Raw genomic sequence first — 23,254 nt, 5'->3', positions numbered from 1 at the left:
CAATGTTTTCCAAAACTTAGAAGTAAACTGCGTACCTCTATACTATATGATGGATAGTGGAACCCCATGCAATCGCACCACTTTCGAGATGTAAAGTTTGGCTAACTTCTCTACATTGTAAGTCACCTTGACCGGAATGAAGTGAGCAGACTTAGTTAACCTATCAACAATTACCCAAATAGAATCAAACCTTCCCAATGTCTTTGGAAGGCCAACCACGAAATCCATCGCGATTCTCTCCCATTTCCATTCCGGAATGGGCATTCTCTGAAGTGTTCCTCCTGGCCTTTGGTGTTCATACTTTACTTGTTGACAGTTTGGACACTTGGCAATAAAGTCAACAATATCACGCTTCATTCTACTCCACCAAAAGTGTTGCTTTAGGTCACGATACATCTTAGTTGCACCCGGATGTATAGAATACCTTGAACTATGAGCCTCTGTCAGAATAGTGTTGATCAAATCATCGACGCGGGGTACGCATACCCTTCCCTTGATCCTCAAAACACCTTCCTCATCAATTTGTGCTTCCTTAGCCTCTCCTCGCAATACCTTATCTTGGATTCTGCGCAGTTTCTCATCATCAGACTGTCTTCCCTTAATCTTGTCAAGAAAAGAAGATCTTGACTCCACAAAAGCCAACAACCCTCCCTTCTCATACTTATAATCTCATCAAGTCATTAGCTAGAGTCTGAACCTCTCTAGCCAGTGGGTGTCTAGAAGCTTGCAAGTGAGCTAGACTTCCCATGCTTTCCGCCTTTCTACTTAAAGCATCCGCTACAACATTCGCCTTCCCCGGATGATACAAAATAGTGATGTCGTAGTCCTTCAGTAGTTCCATCCATCTCCTCTGCCTCAAGTTCAAATCTTTCTGAGTAAAGACATACTGAAGGCTACGATGATCCGTGTAGACCTCACACTTAACCCCATATAAATAGTGTCTCCATTGCTTTAATGCAAACACCACCGCAGCCAATTCCAAATCGTGGGTCGGATAGTTACGTTCATGCACCTTTAATTGCCTTGAAGCATAAGCAATCACACTCTTCTCTTTCATTAGTACTGAACCCAAACCAGAATAGGATGCATCACAATAAACAATGAAGGTCTTAGACTCTACTGGCAAGGGAAGGATAGGTGCGGTAGTCAACAAAGTCTTGAGCTTCTGAAAGCTTTCCTCACACTCATCTGACCATACAAATGGAACATTTTGCTTAGTCAAGTTCGTCAGTTGGGAAGCAATAGAAGAGAATCCCTTGACGAATCGGCGGTAGTAGCTAGCTAACCCAACAAAGCTCCTTATTTCTGACACATTAGTAGGTCTTACCCAATTCTTCACTTTCTCAATCTTAGAAGGATCCACCATCACTCCATCCTTAGAAACAACGTGTCCCAAGAAGGATACTAAATCTAGCAAAAACTCACACTTAGAGAACTTGGCATAAAGCTTTTTCTCCCTCAACATTTCCAGTACCATTCTCAAATGCTCTTCATGTTCCTTCTTGCTCTTTGAGTATACCAATATATCATCAATAAATATGATCACGAAGAGGTCCAAATATGGCTTAAAAATCCCGTTCATCAAGCTCATGAACGCAGCAGGGGCATTCGTAAGACCAAAAGACATCACTACAAATTCGTAATGCCCATACCTCATTCGAAAAGCAGTCTTTGGCACATCCGTTGCCCGTATTTTCAACTGGTGATAACCGGATCTCAAGTCAATCTTAGAGAAGACACAAGCACCTTGTAACTGATCGAACAAGTCATCAATGCGAGGAAGAGGATACTTGTTCTTTATGGTTACCTTATTCAGATGTATGTAGTCTATGCACATTCGAAAACTCCCATCCTTCTTCTTTACAAACAAAACCGGAGCACCCCAAGGGGATGCACTTGGTCTAATGAAGCCTTTGTTCAATAACTCTTGAAGTTGTGCCTTTAACTCTCTTAACTCTACGGGAGCCATTCTATAAGGGGGTATAGAAATGGGGCGTGTGCCCGGTTCGAGATCGATACAGAAGTCAATATCCCTATCTGGTGGCATACCAGGAAGATCTGCAGGGAACACATCCAAAAACTCGCGGACTACCGAAACCGACTCAATCGAAGGTACTTGGGTAGTGTCATCCTTGATATGTGCCAAGAAAGCTAAACACCCTTTACTAACCATTTTCTTAGCACGAAGAAAGGAGATGATACGCACCGGATTGGAAGTGTGGTCACCCTCCCACACTAACGGATCTGCCCCAGGCTTGGCTAACGTCACCGTTTTAGCATTACAGTCCAAGATCGCAAATTGCGGAGAAAGCCAAGTCATACCCAGAATTACATCAAAATCAACCATTTCTAAGATAACCAAGTCTACATAAGTATTGCTCCCCACAAAAGTTACAAGACAAGACCTATACACCTTTTCAACTATCACAGACTCACCCACCGGAGTAGAAACACGAATAGGTATGTCGAGCAATTCACAATGTAAATTAAGACCATTAGCAAATGCGGAAGATACATAAGAAAATGTGGATTCGGGATCAAATAATACAGAAGCCATGCAATCACAAACCAAAAGATTACCTGTGATGACAGCATCAGATGCCTCCGCTTCAGACCACCCAAGGAAAGCGTAACAATGGGCCCTATCGTTCGTCTGTCTGTTGCCCCTACCATGTTGTGATGTAGTGGCTCCAGTTTGCCCATCACCTCGGCCACTTTGGTGACCACCATTTCCTCGACCACCACGCCCTCCAGAAAAACGGCCTCTGCCATGACCACCTCTACCTCTAACATTTGGAGGTCTGTAACTCTGTTTTGGACAATATCTCTTAATATGTCCAATCTCCCCACATCCATAGCACTCTCTGGGTTTATGCATAGGTCTCTCAGAGAAGTGTTGACCGGTCAGAGGTGGACCCCCAATGAAGACTGAATTGGTCGGACTGAGTAACTTCCCAAACCCTGTCCTCTAGTGTAAGCACCATTTAACTCACCTCCCTTTCGAGACCTTTTTGATGTCGATGTCGTAGTGAAGTAGTCTGGCTTCACTTCTTCCACTTCTATCACAAAGTCTACCACCTCTTGGAAGGATTTTGCCGTTGCCGCTATCTGTAAGGCCGAAATCCGCAATTCTGACCTCAACCCCTTCACAAACCGGCGAATTCGCTCTTGGGGACTGAAACATAATTGGGTGGCATATCTGGATAGTGCGCGAAACCTAGCCTCGTAAGCATATACCGACATCCTACCTTGCTCTAGGCTCAAGAACTCATCCCTTTTCCTATCCCTCAAAGTTCGGGGGATATATTTCTCCATAAACAAGCTAGAGAATGAGGCCCAAGTCATAGGTGGTGCCTCTGTTGGTTGACACTCAATATGTGACCGCCACCACATTTTGGCGTTCCCTTGAAACTGATAACTCACGAACTCAACACCAAACCGTTCTACTATACCCATCTTGTGTAGTAGCTCATGACAGTCAACCAGAAAATCGTAAGCATCCTCAGATTCCGCACCCTTGAAGACTGGAGGTTTCAATTTTAAGAACTTACTGAAAAGTTCATGCTGATTATTTGTCATTATAGGCCCAGCAGTCAGACGTGGAAACGTACCTATTTCCAATGGAACATCCATGCGGGGAGCCATAGTAGCCGCATGTTGTACCTCCGGAGCCTGAGGTACTGGTGCAGAAAACACTATGGGTGTCTGGCCCTGATCAGATAACCCGCTTAGATAAGCCAGAACCTGATTGATCATCTCTGGGGTAGGTTGGGGTGGCAATCCCTCATTCTGCACTTGTTCAGTTTCCCCATCCTCCCCTTCTGTTATTACCTCCTCAGTCGGTGGAGGAGTCACTGCCCTAGTATCAGATGGACTAGGTGTTTGTCCTCTTCCCCTAGAGGACGTCCTCCCACGACCTCTACCACGGCCCCTTGCCGCTGTTCTTCCTCGAGCCACAGCCCCAGTGGCTGACTCAGTTGTTTCTTGTCTGGCCGGTGTTGGTGTTGGTGTAGTCGTTGCTCTAGTTCTAACCATCTGCGAGAGAGAGTGGAGATGGTCAGATACCAATTCGTATCGCCTAGATACCAATTGGACTCAGGTAGTAGCACGAAAGAAAGAATGAAAGAGTGAAATTTTCCTAAAGTCTTATAGCCTCTCAAGAAAAAGTAAAGGCGTCCCCCTATCGTTCCTTAAGACTCTACTAGACCTGTTCTTGTGTGATGAGACCAACGAACCTAATGCTCTGATACCAAGTTTGTCACGACCCAAATCCGGGCCGCGACTGGCACCCACACTTACCCTCCTATGTGAGCGAACCAACCCATCTAAACCTTAACATTTCAATGTAATATCATCAGTAAAATAATGCGGAAGACTTAAACTCATTAATAAAAACCAATTCAATAACTATTATTATCCCTAAAATCTGGAAGTCATCATCACAAGAACATCTACGATCAAACGACTAAACTAAGAGTATTCTAAAAGCTAAAAATACATAAGAAGCTAGTTCATGCCGGAAGTTCAAGGCATAAAGACTTGAAGAAGAAGATCCAGTCCAAGCTAGAAGCATTAGCTCACCCTGAATTTCCGATGTAGTAAGACTGGCTTGAATTACCGTTGAGTTGAAGACGATGGCGCGTTTGCTGCACTCCACAAATAAACAAGAAGAAAACAATAAAAGTAGGGGTCAGTACAAAACACGGGTACTGAGTAGATATCATCGGCCAACTCAAAATAGAAAACAGTATGTATTCAGCAATATCATAAAATCAACTAATATCCTTAGCATGCAGCATTTACAGTTACCATAACCCTTGGTTACAACACCAAGCACATCAATGAGGACTTAGGCCTCCTCATCATACTCATTTGGGAATTTAGTTCATTAGATTGGATATATTAACATATTTCAAGATTCATTATCTTTATTCCCCTCGTGTCGGTACGTGACACTCCGCTCCTCAATATACTAGCCTGGTGTCGGAACGTGACACTCCGATCCTCATTCTATCCTGGTACCGGAACGTGGCACCCGATCCATATTCTATCCTGGTGTCGGAACGTGACACTCCGATCCTCATATACTATCCTGGTACCGGAACGTGGCACCCGATCCATATATTCTATCCTGGTGTCGGAACGTGACACCCAATCCATATTCTATCCTGGTACCGGAATGTGGCACCCGATCCATATATTCTATCCTGGTGTCGGAACGTGACACCCGATCCATATTCTATCCTGGTACCGGAACGTGGCACCCGATCCCCTAATCTCACCACTTTCGTTCATCAAGCCTTCTTTTATACCAAGGCATCATCATTAACAAGGTAGATTAGGGTTTCTTTTCAAGATTTGGGATTCAATAGCTTCATCATGCTTATTTATTCACAATTTTATAATCACATCATTCATTCAAGCATACAATTAAGCATATAGAAGGTTTACAATACTACTAACACATGTCATTCGCTATTAAGAGTTTACTACGAATAGCATGAAAATAACCATAACCTACCTCCACCGAAGAATTGAAATCAAGCAAGTTAATCCTCAAAGCTTGGTGTTTTCCTCTTCTTCTCGATCGTTTCTCTCTCTCCCTTCTTGTTCTTTCTATTTTCTTATTCAAACCCTCTTTCTTTTACCCTAATTAGTATATAATTAAGAATAAAAGATGGCAATGATACCCCACTAATTAACTTAGGGTTACCTCTTTTAACCCCCAAGAATTTGAGTTATTAATATAAACCCACGAACTTTATAATTAAGGCAAGAATAGTCAAAAACGTCCCTTAAAACTTAACCAGAAATCCGACTCCAACTGGGATTATGCAAACTGTGACGGGCCGTCGCGCCTGCGACGGTCCATCCTGCTGTCCGTCGCATAGATCAGAAACTTGATTTTGGGTGAATGGCCTGTGACGGTCCGTCACACCTGTGACGGTCCGTCCTGCCACTCCGTTACGAAGTATAGAGAGTCGATTTTCAGTACCCAATTTCAGATTTTCTAAGTGTTTTGAAACGAGACCCTGCGACGGTCCGTCGTGCCCATGACGGTCCGTCGTTGAGTCCGTCGCCTCAGCCTGTTTTTCCAGCATAAAATCTGCTGCTCAAAACGACTAAACAGGTCGTTACAGGAAATAAGATTATTTGCAAAAGATATTTCATTCAAGTATCCAAACATAAATTCATGTATCATCGAACAAATAAATAAAAAAGGAAAGGAAGAGAAATTAAATATATTTTAGGATAAAGTTATCGGTGTACGTTTTTGAGAGACCATATAGAGCTGGGCTTTTATAGAAAAAATGTTATTTTTATAGACTTATTAATTAGTAAACCAAATTAAATATATATAAATTCATATCTTTTAGAATAAGAATAGTTCATTAAAAAATTTAGAGATATGTGACCTTAAATTTTGGAGATTAAGCTTAAACTATTTTAGGATGACGTTTTTAGATGTATATTGTTATGAGGTCACAAGTAGTTACAAAAGGATTGTACAAAGAACTCAATAATATTTCTGATTGAATATAGTCAAGTGATAATGCATCAAATCTGACAGTATTCAACAACACATCTTAAGTGTTAGGTCTAATTCCATAAGAGGGAAGTGAACAATTATCGATAACTATTTCTATTACGAGTATTTATATTAACTTGTGCACTATATAATAATAGATAAGGACTTTATTCAATCAAGCTTCAACCACCGTGATAGAATTAGGTAGAATATATTCATTACCGATAGATTACAAATTTACTATTTTATCTTCTTTGTCTATGTAATATTTTTATGTATTGAGTTAAGAATTCTATTCTTCAAAATCCTTTTAGGGTAGAATCTTCCCGAACATTTATGGTGATTTATTATTTTATCACTCTATTAGCTTGACATTATGAGTGATCTCATGTAATTGTGTACGTATGTATTTGTATTAATATATATATATATTTTTTAATTGAACGACCCTTGTAGTGGGTCAGGGGCTTAGCAACACCCCCAGGCCTTAACATTCATAAAATCAAAAAGTACATGAAGGGGGACATAAACCTTACCTTCTAAATTTTGTAGGTGAAATTGATTTATCATCTAAGATAATTCAATTTACCTAATACAATGAGATGCACTCTAAAAAGGAATCTAATACTAGCATGCATAAACTAGGGAGACTCTCCCTTTACATGATAATAAAAGAGGAGTCTTATATAACTTGAATGTTAACAAATTATTAATGTCAAATAATGTTTGATAAAACAAAAGGATTTAAAGATATTGCAAAAACTAAGGAGGATGTTTGATTCTCTTAGTCTTTCTTCTTCTAAAGTTATATATTCCCATCTTGTCCAATATATAGCTTCCTCGAATTGCCCCAATTAATTGTTGAACTGTATAGAAATGTTGTATAATGTCTAACTTGTGACTCCACTTGGATAATAGGTCTGCAGTACCATTGACTTCTCTATATACATGTATACATTCAAAATGCTCCAATTTTCTGCCAATGTCTTGAATTTGTTGTATAATCTGTTGACATCTCCATGGAATTGAGATTGTATTACATATATATTTGCACAAAATTTCAGAGTCTACTTCCAATATAATGTTTCTATATCCATGTTGATCACACCAATTCAATCCATATCTAGCAGCCTCCATCTCTGCAATGTTGTTAGTACCTAAGCCAAATGGTATTGAAAATGCATAAATTAAGTTACCTTTGTGATCTCTTAATATGCCTCCTCCTCCAATCTTTCCAGAGTTTGGAAGTGCACTTCCATCTGTATTTAGTTTATAGATACCTTCTTGTGGTTTTCTCCAACTGACCATGATCACACTTAGCTGTTGTTGGCATTGTTCAATTAGCTTGATCAAGCTGTACCAGCTATGTTGCCATGGGATAGTTGGAAATGCTACTTTAATGATTTGCATGACATCCTTAAAAATGCCATATTGAACTCTATGTATACTTGATTTCTTGTCTCCATATTTCACAGCACACCTATTTTTCCACAAATGCCAGCAAATAACATTAGGTAAAACAGAAATAAATAATTTGTATACCTGATTTAGAGAAGGAAGGTTCATCCAATATAATAACAAGCTTCTCAAATCTGTATTTGTTTGTGTTGCTCCAATATTATCTGCATAATACTTCCAAATATAGTTAGCAAAATTGTCAGTAATTAGAATATGATTGATGTCATCTGTGCCCTTTCTATAACAGCAATAGCAATCCACAGTATCTCTTCCAAACTTCTGCAATGTTTCATTTGTTGGAAGTTTATTTCTCAAAGCTCTCCAAATAAAGAATGATATCTTAAAAGGAATATGTTTATGCCACACACTGGTATTAATGATATCTTTAGACTTCTTCTTTCTAATGATCTCCCAGGCTGAAGAAATATTAAATTGACCATTGTCTGCAGGTATCCAAATAGCCTGATCCTCTATGTCTATATTATACTTGAAATGAGTTTGCATAATCTGAGGAACCAATATTGGAGGAACATGTTGTCTAACCTGTCTCTCATTCCATATGCCATTATTAAGGAAATCAGATATTGGTTTATTATTAAGGCTGGAAACATTAATACAAAGATTAGCTAGGGCATCATCTCCTAACCAATTATCCCACCAAAAGCTGCAGGAACCAGAATTAATATGTCATCTAATATGAGATTCCACAGCCTGTCTATTTCTAGTGAAATATCTCCAAACCAAAGAATCTCCAGTATCATATTTCTTAGCCACAGAATTTGCTCTTTTACAGTATTTAGCTTTCAAAAATTTGCTCCACAAAGAAGTTTTAGTCCTAAATTCCCACCAATGTTTGTATTGAAAATCTATACATATATCTTCAAGATTTCTTACTCCAATACCACCTTCATTGGTTGGATAAGCTAATGTTTCCCAGGATGCCCAATGATATTTTTTTCCATCCTTATTAATACCCCAAAAGAAATCAGCAATCACCCTTTGGATTTGTTTAAGAATAGTTTTAGGAGGGGATATAGCAGCTAATATATGTATTGGAATAGACTGCAAAACATGTTTCACTAAGGTAACTTTGCCTCCAAAATTTAAGATTTTAGCTTGCCATCCAGTAATTTTCTTGATAATCTTTTCCACAGTACTAGAAAAATAAGCAATCCTTTGACCCCCAATATATAATGGACAACCAAGATAATTAATAGGACTGTGTTGTATACTAAAACCAGTTTCAGTCTTTATAGTTTCAATAATATCTTGATTAGTATTAGGAGTAACCATAAAGAAACTTTTATCTTTATTAACTTGTTGATCAGAAACCAACTCATAATTTCTAATAGTTTTCATAATAAGTTGAAGAGAAATTCTATTAGTAGAAGTAAAAATAATAATATCATCAGCAAAGGACAAATGATTAATTTGAGGTCCTTTACTATCCATTTGAAAACCAATGTAATCAGAATTATTTACCGACAAGAGTAACACGTATAGAAATAAGGGCTAGATCATACATATATATATATATATATATATATGTAATGCGATAAAAACTATAAAAAATAGGTCCAAAATAAAAGATATCAAACAGAAGATGTAGATAATGAAAGTTTATGTACAATCAATAATAATATTGTGATGATCGTTTTTGAGAAATATCTTCACAATATCTAGGCATGGTTGCAAAACAGTATTCGTCCATGCTTCGTCAAGATCTTCTTCTCTATCTTCTTTGAAAACGTCCGAAGCAATAATATGATGCACTGACCACATTTTCTCGCTTATTAATCGTTGAATCTTGGCAAGTTGGTTACAAATTAACATACGAGTATTACGCTTGATACTTGAAATTGAATCTTGAAGAATCATCTGCTTTGATTCATCATCTCCGTCTATATTTGTTTCTTCCCTTAAATATCTTTCCATTTCAGGGACACCGATGGACCGTCGGATTCCTTTGGTGTAATCTGCATCTAGAATGAAAATTTGGCGCACCTCATCCACTAGCCCTACATGCAACACAAATTTAAACAAGAGTTTTATTTAGTAGAACATATATTTGATAACCAAAAGTATGATTAAGAAAATTATATAAGAAAAGTTTTTAGCTAGTTGCATGATAGTATATCTTGATTGATACACAAAATAATTACAAAAATTACCTGCTTTGACCATTTGATCAACCCTCATGTCAACTCTATGGTTCAAGACTGATTGCTCAACATCAATCCAAATAAAGCAACTATCATACTTATATTTGAACATGAAAACAGGATCTTCCACAAGTTTGTCAATATACGAATTTGACCCTCCAACAATAATTGGAACACGTTGAGTCTTCAGTATTTTTTCTATATAGATGACAGCTTGCAAACAAAAATCTTCAGCTGTGAAGTCTGAATCTGGTTCAATTTCACCTAAGAAAATGTGATCAAATTAACTTTTTCAGAATTGAAAGAAATAAATTTTAAATAGTATAGTATATTTTTCACTAGAATCTATAATTACTACTATAAAATTATTTAGGTAGCCATTTGATATAAGTAGTCTTGAGAATAAACATATATACCTAACAAATAGTGTCGTACACCTTGTGTTTCAGTGTGTGTGATCTTGTTTGTAACAATTTCAAGTCCCTTGTAAACTTGCATTTTATCCGAGTTGATTATTTCTCCTCGAAAATGGGTGGCAAGGTCAACAGAGAGACGGGATTTTCCAGTTCCTGTGGCCCCCATTATGAAGATAACTTTCTTCTTGAACTCTTCATTGTTGATGAACGTATTCATTTTATCTACACACAAAAAAAATAGTTTATAATAGTGAATTAATAAAATCAGACATTAACAAATCTTGTAGATATAAAGCTAGTAAGTAGAAACCTTGCTTGAATTTTAATATAGTATCTAAAATTATAAAATTTTCTTGATGGTGGATGTGAAAAAAAAATACATTCAGCTTTTATAGTAAAATCTTCTTGTGGAGTTATTAATTGACATACCAATTTCATAATTACTGATATATTTTAGGATAAGAATGACTTTTAAAAGTTTATAGATATGTCAACTTGAATTTTGGTAATTATTATTAAATATATTTAAGGATAATGTTATTAGTGTACGTTGCTAGGAGACCACATAGAGCTGGACTTTTATAGTAAAAATGTGACTTGTGATAGACTTATTAATTAGTAAACCAAATTAAATATATATAAATTCACATATTTTAGAATAAGCATAGTTCATTTAAAAATTTAGAGACATGTCACTTTAAATTTTGGCGATTAAACTTAAATTATTTTAGGATGACGTTTCTAGATGTATATTGTTGTGATATCACAAGTAGTTACATAAGGATTGTATAAAGAACTCAATAATATTTCTAACGGAATATATTCAAGTGATGATGCGTCAAATCTTACACTATTCAATAACACATTCATAAGTGTTAAGTCTAATTTCATAAGAGGGAAGTGAACAATTGTCGATAACTATTTCAATTACGGGTATTTATATTAACTTGTGCACCATATAATAATAGATAAGGACTTTATTGATTCAATCTTCAATCACTGTGATAGAATTAGGTAGAATATATTCATTGTCGATAGATTACAAATTTATTATTTTATATTCTGTACCTATGTAACATTTTTAAGTATTGAGTTAAGAATTCTATTCTTCAAAATCCTTTTAGGGTGGAATCTTCCCGAACATTTATGGTGTTTTTTTATTTTATCACTCTATTAGCTTGACATTATGAGTGATCTCATGTAATTGTGTATGTATGTATTTGTATTAATATATATTAAATATAGAAAACTTGGACTTGGACTTGGGGCTTGGGCTTGGATCGAAACTTAAAATAAATATTTCATCTATAGATAAGAATTTTTTTTACAGAAAAGAGTAACATTTATAGAAAAAGGGTCATATCATACATATATAGTTGTAATGCGATACAAAGTGTACAAAATAGGTAAAATATAAAAGAGACCGAAACAAAAGATGGCGATAATGAAACTTTATGTACACTCAATAATAATATTGTGATGATCGTTTTTGAGAAATCTCTTCACAATATCTAGGCATGGTTGCAAAATAGTATTCGTCCATGCTTCGTCAAGATCAACTTCTCTATCTTCTTTGAAAACGTCCATATCAATAATATGATTCAGTGACCACATTTTCTCTCTTATTAATCATTGAATCTTATCAAGTTGGTTACAAATTAACATACGATTATTACGCTTGATACTTGGAATTGAAGCTTGAAGAATCATCTACTTTGATTCATCATCTCGGTCTATATTTGTTTCTTCCCTTAAATATGTTATTCAACCTATATTATAAGGTTAGCCTAAAACGACAGAAACAGAATAAGATGAAACAGAAAGTAAATAGAATACAAGAAGTAATTTGAGTCCACAAAATCTACTGTGTGTCCTTAAGAAATTTAATCCCTCAATGTAGCCAAGGTTATGGATTAATTTCTCCCAAGATAAAATGGATTACATAAAGAAATAGCAGTACCTCAAATTTCTTTAACTTCAGCGATCTTCAGATCAGCAACAAGTCACAAAGACTCAGTCGATCAACACTTTGATTTGCTTGAGAGAAAAATTAATGCAGACCAAGAAAAAATTCAGTGTTTGAAAAAACAAAAATTGAATTCCTTTTATTTCCATTTTCAGCAAGAAACATGTCTGTTCAGACCTGTTTTATCTAGAAAGTTGTGTCTTTTGGAAATATAACAACTTTTTAGAAAAATAGGTATGCTAGGAAAATAACGGCTTTTTGGAAAGTAACGACTTTTCAAAAAGAGTAACAACTTTTCGAAATGTTACCGTTACCTGCAAATTTATAAGAGATAATACTAACAGGATTTATTTGATTTAACAAAAACTGATTAAATAAATTTTGTCCAAAAAATTTATCAATCAATCACATCATTTGCCAAATCCAAATCCAAATCCGAAGCCGAGCGATGACGACGGCGGCGCGAGGGGGCATCTTCTTCTTAGCTCTTTAAGAAGTAATGGAAGTGTTTCATTATATAAGGTTAACAATTTCCCTTTCTTTTGCAGATATAGGAGACATGACTTTTCATTTGCACTTTGCAAATGACTTTTCATTTTTCCTCCAAAATAGTTCCCTCACTTTTCATATTCTCTTTTCTTTTTCCATCCGCACTTGCTAAACCCAACAATCCCCCACATGAATGGGGAAGGCTATTGTTAAAACATATGCATGAAAAAACTTGTGTGTCTTGTATGTAAAGGTTAATCGCATCTGGATAAGTAGGTTTCCCTTTAAACTTTTCGTAGTGAACATATATCGGATATAATCGGTGAATCGGTAGATTTGATATCTTTGAACTGTCGAGATTTGGTGTATACCTAGACAATATATGTCACACAATCAACTTTTGAACCATTCTTAATTCTCATTGTTTTGTTCGTTTTAGCCATGAACGCATCTTGGATAGTAAGTGCTTAAAGAACTGGCCTTACCGGATTCTCCTTGAAGCGGCTTACAATTCACACTTACATAGGTTATTTCTAAATATGTTATCCCATAGATACACCATTTGATATTCCCTGTATCAAACTTAGAAACCATTAAAAAGTCCTTATTTCTTTATCCTGGTTACTAAACATTGTCTCATCATTAAAATGGACCATAAAATAATAATTTTTTTGACAACGTTGAACCGTCATCAATGACTTTGTTTTATCTCCTTGAACTTAGATCTTGGGATCTCCAGTCTTCTAGGTAGATTTACCGCCACGATGACTTGTTCTCGACCATAGTCCCATTCTCGTCGATGATTTCTCAACTCCCTCTCTAGTCAGGCCTTTTGTAAGTGGATCCGACACATTATATTTTGACTTCACATAGTCAATTGTGATAATTCCACTAGAGAGTAGTTGGCTCACAGAGTTATGTCTTTGTCTTATATGACGAGATTTGCCGTTATACATAATACTTCCAGCCCTTCCTATTGCAGTTTGACTATCACAGTGTATGCATATAAGGGCCCTTGGTTTGGGCCAAAATGGAATATCTTCTAAGAAATTCCGGAGCCATTCAGCTTCTTCACCTCCCTTGTCTAAAGCAATGAATTCAGACTCCATTGTAGAGCGAGATATACATGTTTGTTTGGATGATTTCCGAGATATTGCTCCTCCACCAATAGTAAAAACATATCCACTTGTGGATTTTGTTTCATTTGACCTAGTAATCAAATTTGCATCACTATATCCTTCAAGAACGACTGGATATTTGTTATAATGTAAAACATAGTTTTGAGTGTCATCTAAGTATCTCAAAACTCTCTTCATTGCCAACCAATGACTTTGATTAGGATTACTAGTGTATCAACTCTGTTTACTGATAGCGCAAGCTATGTCTGGTCGTGTACAACTCACGACGTACATTAAGCTTCCCAATATGCTAGCATAGTCCAATTGAGACTGACTTTCACCTTTATTCTTTGCAAGATGAAGGTTTACCTCAATTGGAGTCTTTGCCCTTATAAAATTCAAAAATTTGAATTTTTCAAGTATCTTTTGAATATAATGAGTTTGAGACAATGCTAGACCATTAGGTTTTTTAAGAATTTTAATTCCTAAATCACATCAGCAACTCCTAAATCTTTCATATCAAATTTACTAGCGAGCATACGCTTTGTAGCTTTTATATTAGCAATGTCTTTTCTCATTATAAGCATGTCATCTACATATAGGCATACAATGACTTCCTGATTTGGAGTATATTTAATGTAAACATATTTATCACATTCATTGATCTTAAATCCATTTGACAACATGGTTTGATCAAACTTTGCATGCCATTGTTTTGGTGCTTGTTTTAGTCCATAAAGTGACTTAATAAGTTTGCACACTTTCTTTCTTTACCTGGAACTACAAAACCATCAGGCTGTTTTATGTAAATTTCTTTTTCCAGCTCTCCATTTAAGAAGACTGTTTTCACATCCATTTGATGAATTTCAAGACCGTATACTGCAGCTAGTGCAATTAACATCCGAATTGATGTAGTCCTAGTCATTGCGAGTATGTGTCAAAATAATCAAGACCTTCTTTTTCTCTAAAACCTTTGATAATAAGTCTTGCTTTATATTTGTCAATAGTTCCACCATCTTTCATATTCCTTTTAAAGATCCATTTTGAACCCAAGGGTTTGTTCCCTGGAAGAAGATCAACCAACTCCCAAGTGTGATTGCTTAAGATTGATTCAATTTCATTATTAATAGCCTCCTCCCAAGAGGTTGATTTGCTAGACAACATTGCTTCCTTGAATGTTTGAGGCTCACTTTCAAGAAGAAATATTACAAAATCAGATCCAAATGAAGTTGATGTCCTTTGATGTTTACTGCGTCTTGGACTTTCTTCATTGGGTTCATTCTCTTTTGGTTCTTCTCTAGGTTGTTTATACCCCCTACTAGATGACTCAAGTCTAGTTTTATACGGATAGATATGTTCAAAAAATTCAGCACTATCTGATTCCATTACTTTATTATCATGAATATCCGAATGTTCGGAGTTATGAACCAAAAATCAACATGCCTTACTATTTGTGACATATCCAATGAATACACAATCCACAGTCTTAGGCCCTATTTTTACCCTCTTAGGTATAGGAACTTGGATTTTGGATAGACACCCCCACACTTTGAAATATTTCATGTTGAGTTTTCTACCTTTCCATTTCTCATATGGAATTACATTTGTCTTTGAGTGAGGCACTCGGTTAAGTATTTGATTTGCTGTAAGGATAGCTTCCCCCCATAAGTTCTGTGGTAAACCTGAACTTATAAGTAATGCATTCATCATTTCTTTTAAAGTTCTGTTTTTACTTTCTGGAATTTCATTAGACTGAGGAGTGTAGGGAGCAGTAGTTTGATGGATTATTCCATTTTCTAAACATATTTCTGCAAATGGACATTCATATTCTCCACCTCTATCACTTCTGATCATTTTGATCTTTTTATCTAACTGATTTTCAACTTCAGTTTTATATTGCCTAAATGCATCTTTTGCTTCATCCTTACCATTTAGCAAAGAGACATAACAATATCTAATGCAATCATCAATAAAAGTTATGAAATACTTTTTCCCACCACGTGATGGTGTTGACTTCATGTCACAAATATAGTGTGAATCAATTCTAAAGGATTTGAATTCCTTTCAACAGATTTATGAGGATGCTTAGCATACTTAGATTTAACGCAAATTTGACATTTTGATTTATTGCACTCAAATTTTGGCAAAATATTTAAGTTTATCAGTTTTCGCAAGGTTTTGTTATTAACGTTTCCCAAACGTTCATACCATAAACATTTAGACTCAAGCAAGTAAGAAGAACCAAAATCTTTATTCATATCAACTGCAATTACATTGAGTTTGAAAAGGTCATCACTAACATAGCCTTTTCCTACAAACATATCATTCTAGCTTACTACTACTTTATTAGAAACAAATACACATTTGAATCCATTCTTGGTCAGAACTGAAATTGAAACTAAATTCTTTCTCAATTCTGGAACATATGAGACCCTATTCAAAGTCACCACCTTGCCTGATGTAATCTTTAATAGGACTTTGCCAATTCCTTCCACCTTTGCAACAACGGAGTTTGCCATAAATAACTTCTCATCTGTAGGTGCTGGAGTATATGATGAAAATAATTCTTTGTTGGCACAAACATGACATGAGACACCAGAATCTATCCATCATTCTCTTGGATTCCCAACCAAGTTACATTCTGAAAGCATTGCACAGAGATCATCCATTTCTCCTTTAGATTTAGTCAAGTTTGCTTGATCCTTCTTTTTCTTGTCCTTCTTAGGACCCCGACATTCAGTAGTCCAATGACCATGTTTACCACAGTTGAAGCAGTTTCCATTGAATTTCTTCTTAGGAGGATTGCTTTTTGGATCAGATGCTTTCTTTCTTTTCTTTAATTATGTGGGATCTTCTTCAACAAAATTTACTCCAGATATTGTTGAATTACCACGTGACCTCTTTTCTGCAGCCTTATTATCCTCTTCGATTCTTAACCCTACTATGAGATCTTCAACAGTCATCTCCTTGCGTTTATGTTTCAAGTAGTTTTTGATGTCCTTTCACAATGAAGGTAACTATTCAATAATTGCAGCCACTTGAAAGACATCATTCACAATCAATCCTACATTAAAGATTATGTGAGTATAAGAAAAAACTTAATATTTCTAACATAGGCATTAAATAAATTTATACCTTCAGCAAGCAGATCATGGATTATGACCTACAGTTCTTGAACTTGGGTAACGACGGTCTTACTGTCTATCATCTTATAGTCCAGAAATTTTGCCACAATGAATTTCTTCATTGCGGCATCTTCTGTTTTGTACTTATTTTCTAAAGAATCCCAAAGTTCTTTTAAGGTTTTGACATTTGCTATACACATTGTACAAATCATCTTGCAAGTCACTCAGAATATAATTTTTACACAAAACATCTGAGTGTGTCCATGCTTCAGTTACCAAGAATCGTTCATTAGGCGGAGTTTCATATGACATAACAGGAACATTCTCATTAATGAACTTCTGCACACTCAACGTAGTGAGATAGAAGAACATCTTCTGCTGTCATCTCTTAAAGTCGACTCAAGAAAACTTTGCAGCTTTCTCAACCGGCGCTAAGGAAACATTTGAACTATTATGTGCAACCGATGTTGTTGTAGTACTTACTGTTGCAGCACTTACTTAACTTGAATTAGTCATTTTTTTGTCACAAATAACAGATAATTTAAGTATTTGAAATACTAACAATAAAGAACAAATCTTTACACAAATTGTTTAAGATTTAACGATAAAGTTTTTATGTTCTTTTAATCGTTAATCGAATAAATTTTAAAAATTCAAGCAGAGTAAAAAACCATAAAGGTTTTAATCTCCAGAAACCTCAAATACAGAAACTTATTAAAATCTCTTAAGATTGTTATTCAACCTGTATTATAAGGTTAGCCTAAAATGACAGAAACAGAATAAGAGGAAACAGAAAGTAAATAGAATACAAGAAAAAATCCGAGTCATTGAAACTACTGTGTGTCCTTAAGAAATTTAATCCTCTCACTGTACCCGAGGTTATGGATTAATTTCTCCCAAAATAAAACAGATTAATCTTGTTAAAGAAATAGCGGTACCTCAAATTTATTTAACTTCAGCGAACTTCACAACAGCAACAAGTCAAACAGACTCAGTCGATCAACACTTTGATTTGTTTGAGAGAAAAAATAAATGCAGAGCAAGAAAAATTTAGTGTTTGAAAAAACAAAAATTGACTTCCTTTTATAGCCATTTTCATTAAGAAATGTGTCTGTTCAGAGAAAACTGTTTAGACCCATTTTATCCAGAAAGTTGTATCTTTTAAAAAAATAACAACTTTTCAGAAAAATGTGTCTGTTAGGAAAATAACGGCTTTTCGGAAAGTAAAGAATTTTCGGAAAGAGTAGCAACTTTTCAGAATGGTATCGTTACCCGCAAATTTATAAGAGATAATATTAAAAGGATTTATTTGATTTAACAAAAACTGATTAAATAAATTTTGTCCAAAAAATTTATCAATCAATAACATCATTTGCCAAATCCAAATACGAAGCCGAGCGAGCGACGACGACGACGGCGCGAGGGGGCATCTTCTTCTTATCTCCTTAAGAAGTAATGGAAGTGTTGCCTTATATAATGACAACAATTTCCCTTTATTTTGCCGATATGAGAGAAATGAATTTTCATTTGCACTTTGCAAATGAATTTTCATTTTCCCTCCAAAATAGTCCCCTCACTTTTCATATTCTCTCTTTTCTTTTCCCATTCACACTTTCTAAACCCAACAAAATATCTGTCCATTTAGGGGACAATGATGGACCGTCGGATTCCTTTGGTGTAATCTGCATCTGGAATGAAAATCTGTCGCACCTTATCCATTTTAAAGAAGAGTTTTATTTAGTAGAACATATATTTGATAACCAAAAGTATTATTAACAAAATTATATAAGAAAAGTTTTTAGCTAGCTGCATGATAGTATATCTTGATAGATACACAAAATAATTACAAAAATTACCTGCTTTGACAATTTGATCAACCCTCATGTCAACTCTACGATTCAAGACTAATTGCTCCACATCAATCCAAATAAAGCAACTATCATACTTATATTTGAACATGAACACAGGATCTTCCACAAGTTTTTCGATATTCGAATTTGACCCTTCAACAATAATTGGAACACGTTGAGTCTTCAATATTTTTTCTATATAGATGACAGATTGCAAACAAATATCTTCAGCTGTGAAGTCTGAATCTGGTTCAATTTCACCTAAGAAAATTTGATCAAGTATACTTTCTCAGAATTGAAAGAAATAATTTTTTAATAGTAAAGTATATTTTTCACTAGAATCTATAGTTACTACTATAAAGTTATCTAGTTAGTCATTTGATATAAGTAATCTTGAGAATAAATATGTATACCTAAGAAATAGTGTCGTACACCTTTTTTTCTTTGTGTGTGATCTTGTTTGTAACAATTTCAAGTCCCTTGTAAACTAGCATTTTATTCGAGTTGATTATTTTTCCTCGAAAATGGGTGGCAAGGTCAACAGAGAGACGGGATTTTCCTGTTCCTACGGCCCCGATTATGAAGATCACTTTCTTCTTGAACTCTTCATTGTTGATGAAAGTATTCATTTTATCTACACAAAAAAATTAGTTATTATAGTGAATTTATAAAGTCATACATTAAAAAATATTGTAAATATAAAGCTAGTAAGTAGAAACCTTGCTTGACTTGGAATATAGTATCTAAAATTATAAAATTTTCTTGATGATGGATGTGAAAAAAAATTACATTCAGCTTTTATAGTAAAATCTTTTTGTGGAGTTATTAATTTACATACCAATTTCATAATTACTGATATATTTTAGGATAAGAATGACTTTTAAAAGCTTATAGATATGTCAACTTGAATTTTGGTAATTATTATTAAATATATTTTAGGATAAAGTTATTAGTGTACGTTGCTAGGAGACCACATAGAGCTGAGCTTTTATAGTAAAAGTTTGATTTTTTATAGACTTATTTATTAGTAAACCAAATTAAATATATATAAATTCATATCTTTTAGAATAAGAATAGTTCATTAAAAAATATAGAGATGTGTCACCTTGAATTTTGGCGATTAAGCTTAAATTATTTTAGGATGACGTGTCTAGATGTATATTGTTATGAGATCACAAGCAGTTACATAAGGATTGTACAATGAACTCAATAATATTATTAACGGAATATATTCAAGTGATAATGCGTCAAATCTTACACTATTCAACAACGCAATTATAAGTGTTAAGTCTAATTCCATAAGAGGGAAATTAACAATTATCGATAACTATTTCAATTACGAGTATTTATATTAACTTTTGCACCATATAATAATAGATAAGGACTTTATTGAATCAAGCTTCAATCACCGTGATAGAATTAGGTAGAATATATTCATTACGGATATATTACAAATTTACTATTTTATCTTCTTTGTCTATGTAACATTTTTAAGTATTGAGTTAAGAATTCTATTCTTCGAAATCCTTTTAGGGTGGAATATTCCCGAACATTTATGGTGATTAATTATTTTATCACTCTATTAGCTTGACATTATGAGTGATCTCATGAAATTGTGTACGTATGCATTTGTATTAATATATATTAAATATAGAAGACTTGGACTTGGACTTTGGGCTTGGGCTTGGGCTTGGGCTTGGATCGAAACTTAAAATAAATTTTTCATCTATAGATAAGAATTTTTTTTATAGACAAGAGTAACATATATAAAAATAAGGGGCATATCATACATATATATATTTGTAATGCGATACAAACTGTACAAAATAGGTCAAAAATAAAGAGACCAAAACAGAAGAAGGAGATAATGACACTTTATGTACACTCAATAATAATATTGTGATGATTGTTTTTGGGAAATCTCTTCACAATATCTAGGCATGATTGCAAAACTGTATTCGTCCATGCTTCGTCAAGATCTTCTTTGAAAACGGCCGTAGCACTAATATGATACACTGACCACATTTTCTCGCTTATTAATCGTTGAATCTTGTCAAGTTGGTTACAAATTAACATACGAGTATTACGCTTGATACTTGAAATTGAAGCTTGAAGAATCATCTGCTTTGATTCATCATCTCCGTCTATATTTATTTCTTCCCTTAAATATCTGTCCATTTCAGGGACACCAATGGACCGTCGGATTCCTTTGGTGTAATCTGCATCTGGAATGAAATTTGTCGCACCTCATCCACTAGCACTGCATGCAATACAAATTTAAAGAAGAGTTTTATTTAGTAGAACATATATTTGATAACCAAAAGTATTATTAACAAAATTATATAAGAAAAGTTTTTAGCTAGTTGCATGATAGTATATCTTGATTGATACACAAAATTATTACAAAAATTACCTACTTTGACCATTTGATCAACCCTCATGTCAATTCTACGGTTCAAGACTGATTGCTCAACATCAATCCAAATAAAGCAACTATTATACTTATATTTGAACATGAACACAGGATCTTCCACAAGTTTTTCAATATACGAATTTGACCCTCCAACAATAATTGGAACACGTTGAGTCTTCAATATTTTTTCTATATAGATGCCAGCTTGCAAACAAAAATCTTCAGCTGTGAAGTCTTAATATGGTTCAATTTCACATAAGAAAATTTGACCAAATTAACTTTCTCTGAATTGAAAGAAATAATTTTTTAATAGTAAAGTATATTTTTCACTAGAATCTTTAATTACTGCTATAAAATTATCTAGGTACTCATTTGATATAAGTAATCTTAAGAATAAACATATATACCTAACAAATAGTATCGTACACCTTGTTTTCAGAGTGTGTGATCTTGTTTGTAACAATTTCAAGTCCCTTGTAAACTTGCATTTTATCCGAGTTGATTATTTCTCCTCGAAAATGGGTGGCAAGGTCAACAGAGAGATGAGATTTTCCTGTTCCTGTATCCCCCATTAGGAAGATCACTTTCTTCTTGAACTATTCATTGTTGATGAAAGTATTCATTTTATCTCCAAAAAAAAGTTAGTTTATAATAGGGAATTCATAAAGTCAGACATTAAAAAATCTTGTAAAATATAATGTTAGTAAGTAGAAACCTTGCTTGACTTGAGATATACTATCTAAAAATATAAAATTTTCTTGATGGTGGATGTGAATTTTTTTTTTCAAATTCAGCTTTTATAGTAAAATCTTTTTGTGAAGTTATTAATTGACATACCAATTTTATAATTACTGATATGTATTTTAGGATAAGAATGACTTTTAAAAGTTTATAGATATGTTAACTTGAATTTTGGTAAGTATTATTAAATATATTTTAGGATAAAGTTAGTAGTGTACGTTGATAGGAGACCACGTAGAGCTGGGCTTTTATAGTAAAAATGTAATTTTTATAGACTTATTAATTAGTAAAAAAAAATTAAATATATATAAATTAATATATTTTTGAAGAAAAATAGTTCATTAAAAATTTTAGAGATATGTCACCTAAAATTTTGGCGATTAAGCTTAAATTATTTTAGGATGACGTTTCTAGATGTATATTGTTATGAGATTACAAGTAGTTACATAAGGCTTGTACAAAGAACTCAATAATATTTCTAACGGAATATATTCAAGTGATAATGCGTCAAATCTTACACTATTCAACAACGCATTAAAAAGTGTTATGTCTAATTCCATAAGAGGGAAGTTAACAATTATCGATAACTATTTCAATTACGAGTATTTATATTAACTTGTGCATCATATAATAATAGATAAGGACTTTATTGAATCAAGCTTCAATCACCGTGATCGAATTAGGTAGAATATATTCATTACCTATAGATTACAAATTTACTATTTTATCTTCGTTGTCTATATATCATTTTTAAGTATTGAGCTAAGAACTCTATTCTTCAAAATCCTTTTCAGGGTGGAATCTTCCCGAACATTTATGGCGATTTATTATTTTATCAATCTATTCGCTTGACATTATGAGTGATTCATGTAATTGTGTATGTATGTATTTGTATTAATATATATTAAATATAGAAGACTTGGACTTTGATTTGGGGCTTGGGCTTGGATCGAAACTTAAAATAAATATTTCATCTATTGATAAGAA

The 23,254-nt window shown here is 34.3% G+C and overlaps 1 protein-coding gene across 1 annotated transcript; it reads right to left on the bottom strand.

The window, feature by feature from the left end:
- Positions 1–17,155: 17,155 nt before the first annotated feature.
- LOC138339474 (adenylate isopentenyltransferase 3, chloroplastic-like) lies at positions 17,156–21,291 on the bottom strand. The gene is made up of 4 exons (XM_069291075.1): positions 21,192–21,291; positions 19,120–19,374; positions 17,337–17,453; positions 17,156–17,202 (listed from the first exon to the last, which is right to left on the bottom strand). The coding sequence occupies exons 1-4, from the start codon at positions 21,289–21,291 to the stop codon at positions 17,156–17,158; spliced, it is 519 nt and encodes a 172-aa protein (XP_069147176.1).
- Between the last annotated feature and the right edge of the window lie 1,963 nt (positions 21,292–23,254).

This window comes from Solanum lycopersicum, chromosome 11 (assembly GCF_036512215.1).
Source record: "Solanum lycopersicum chromosome 11, SLM_r2.1".
NCBI lineage: Eukaryota > Viridiplantae > Streptophyta > Magnoliopsida > Solanales > Solanaceae > Solanum > Solanum lycopersicum.
This window is presented reverse-complemented; position numbering and strand designations above follow the sequence as displayed.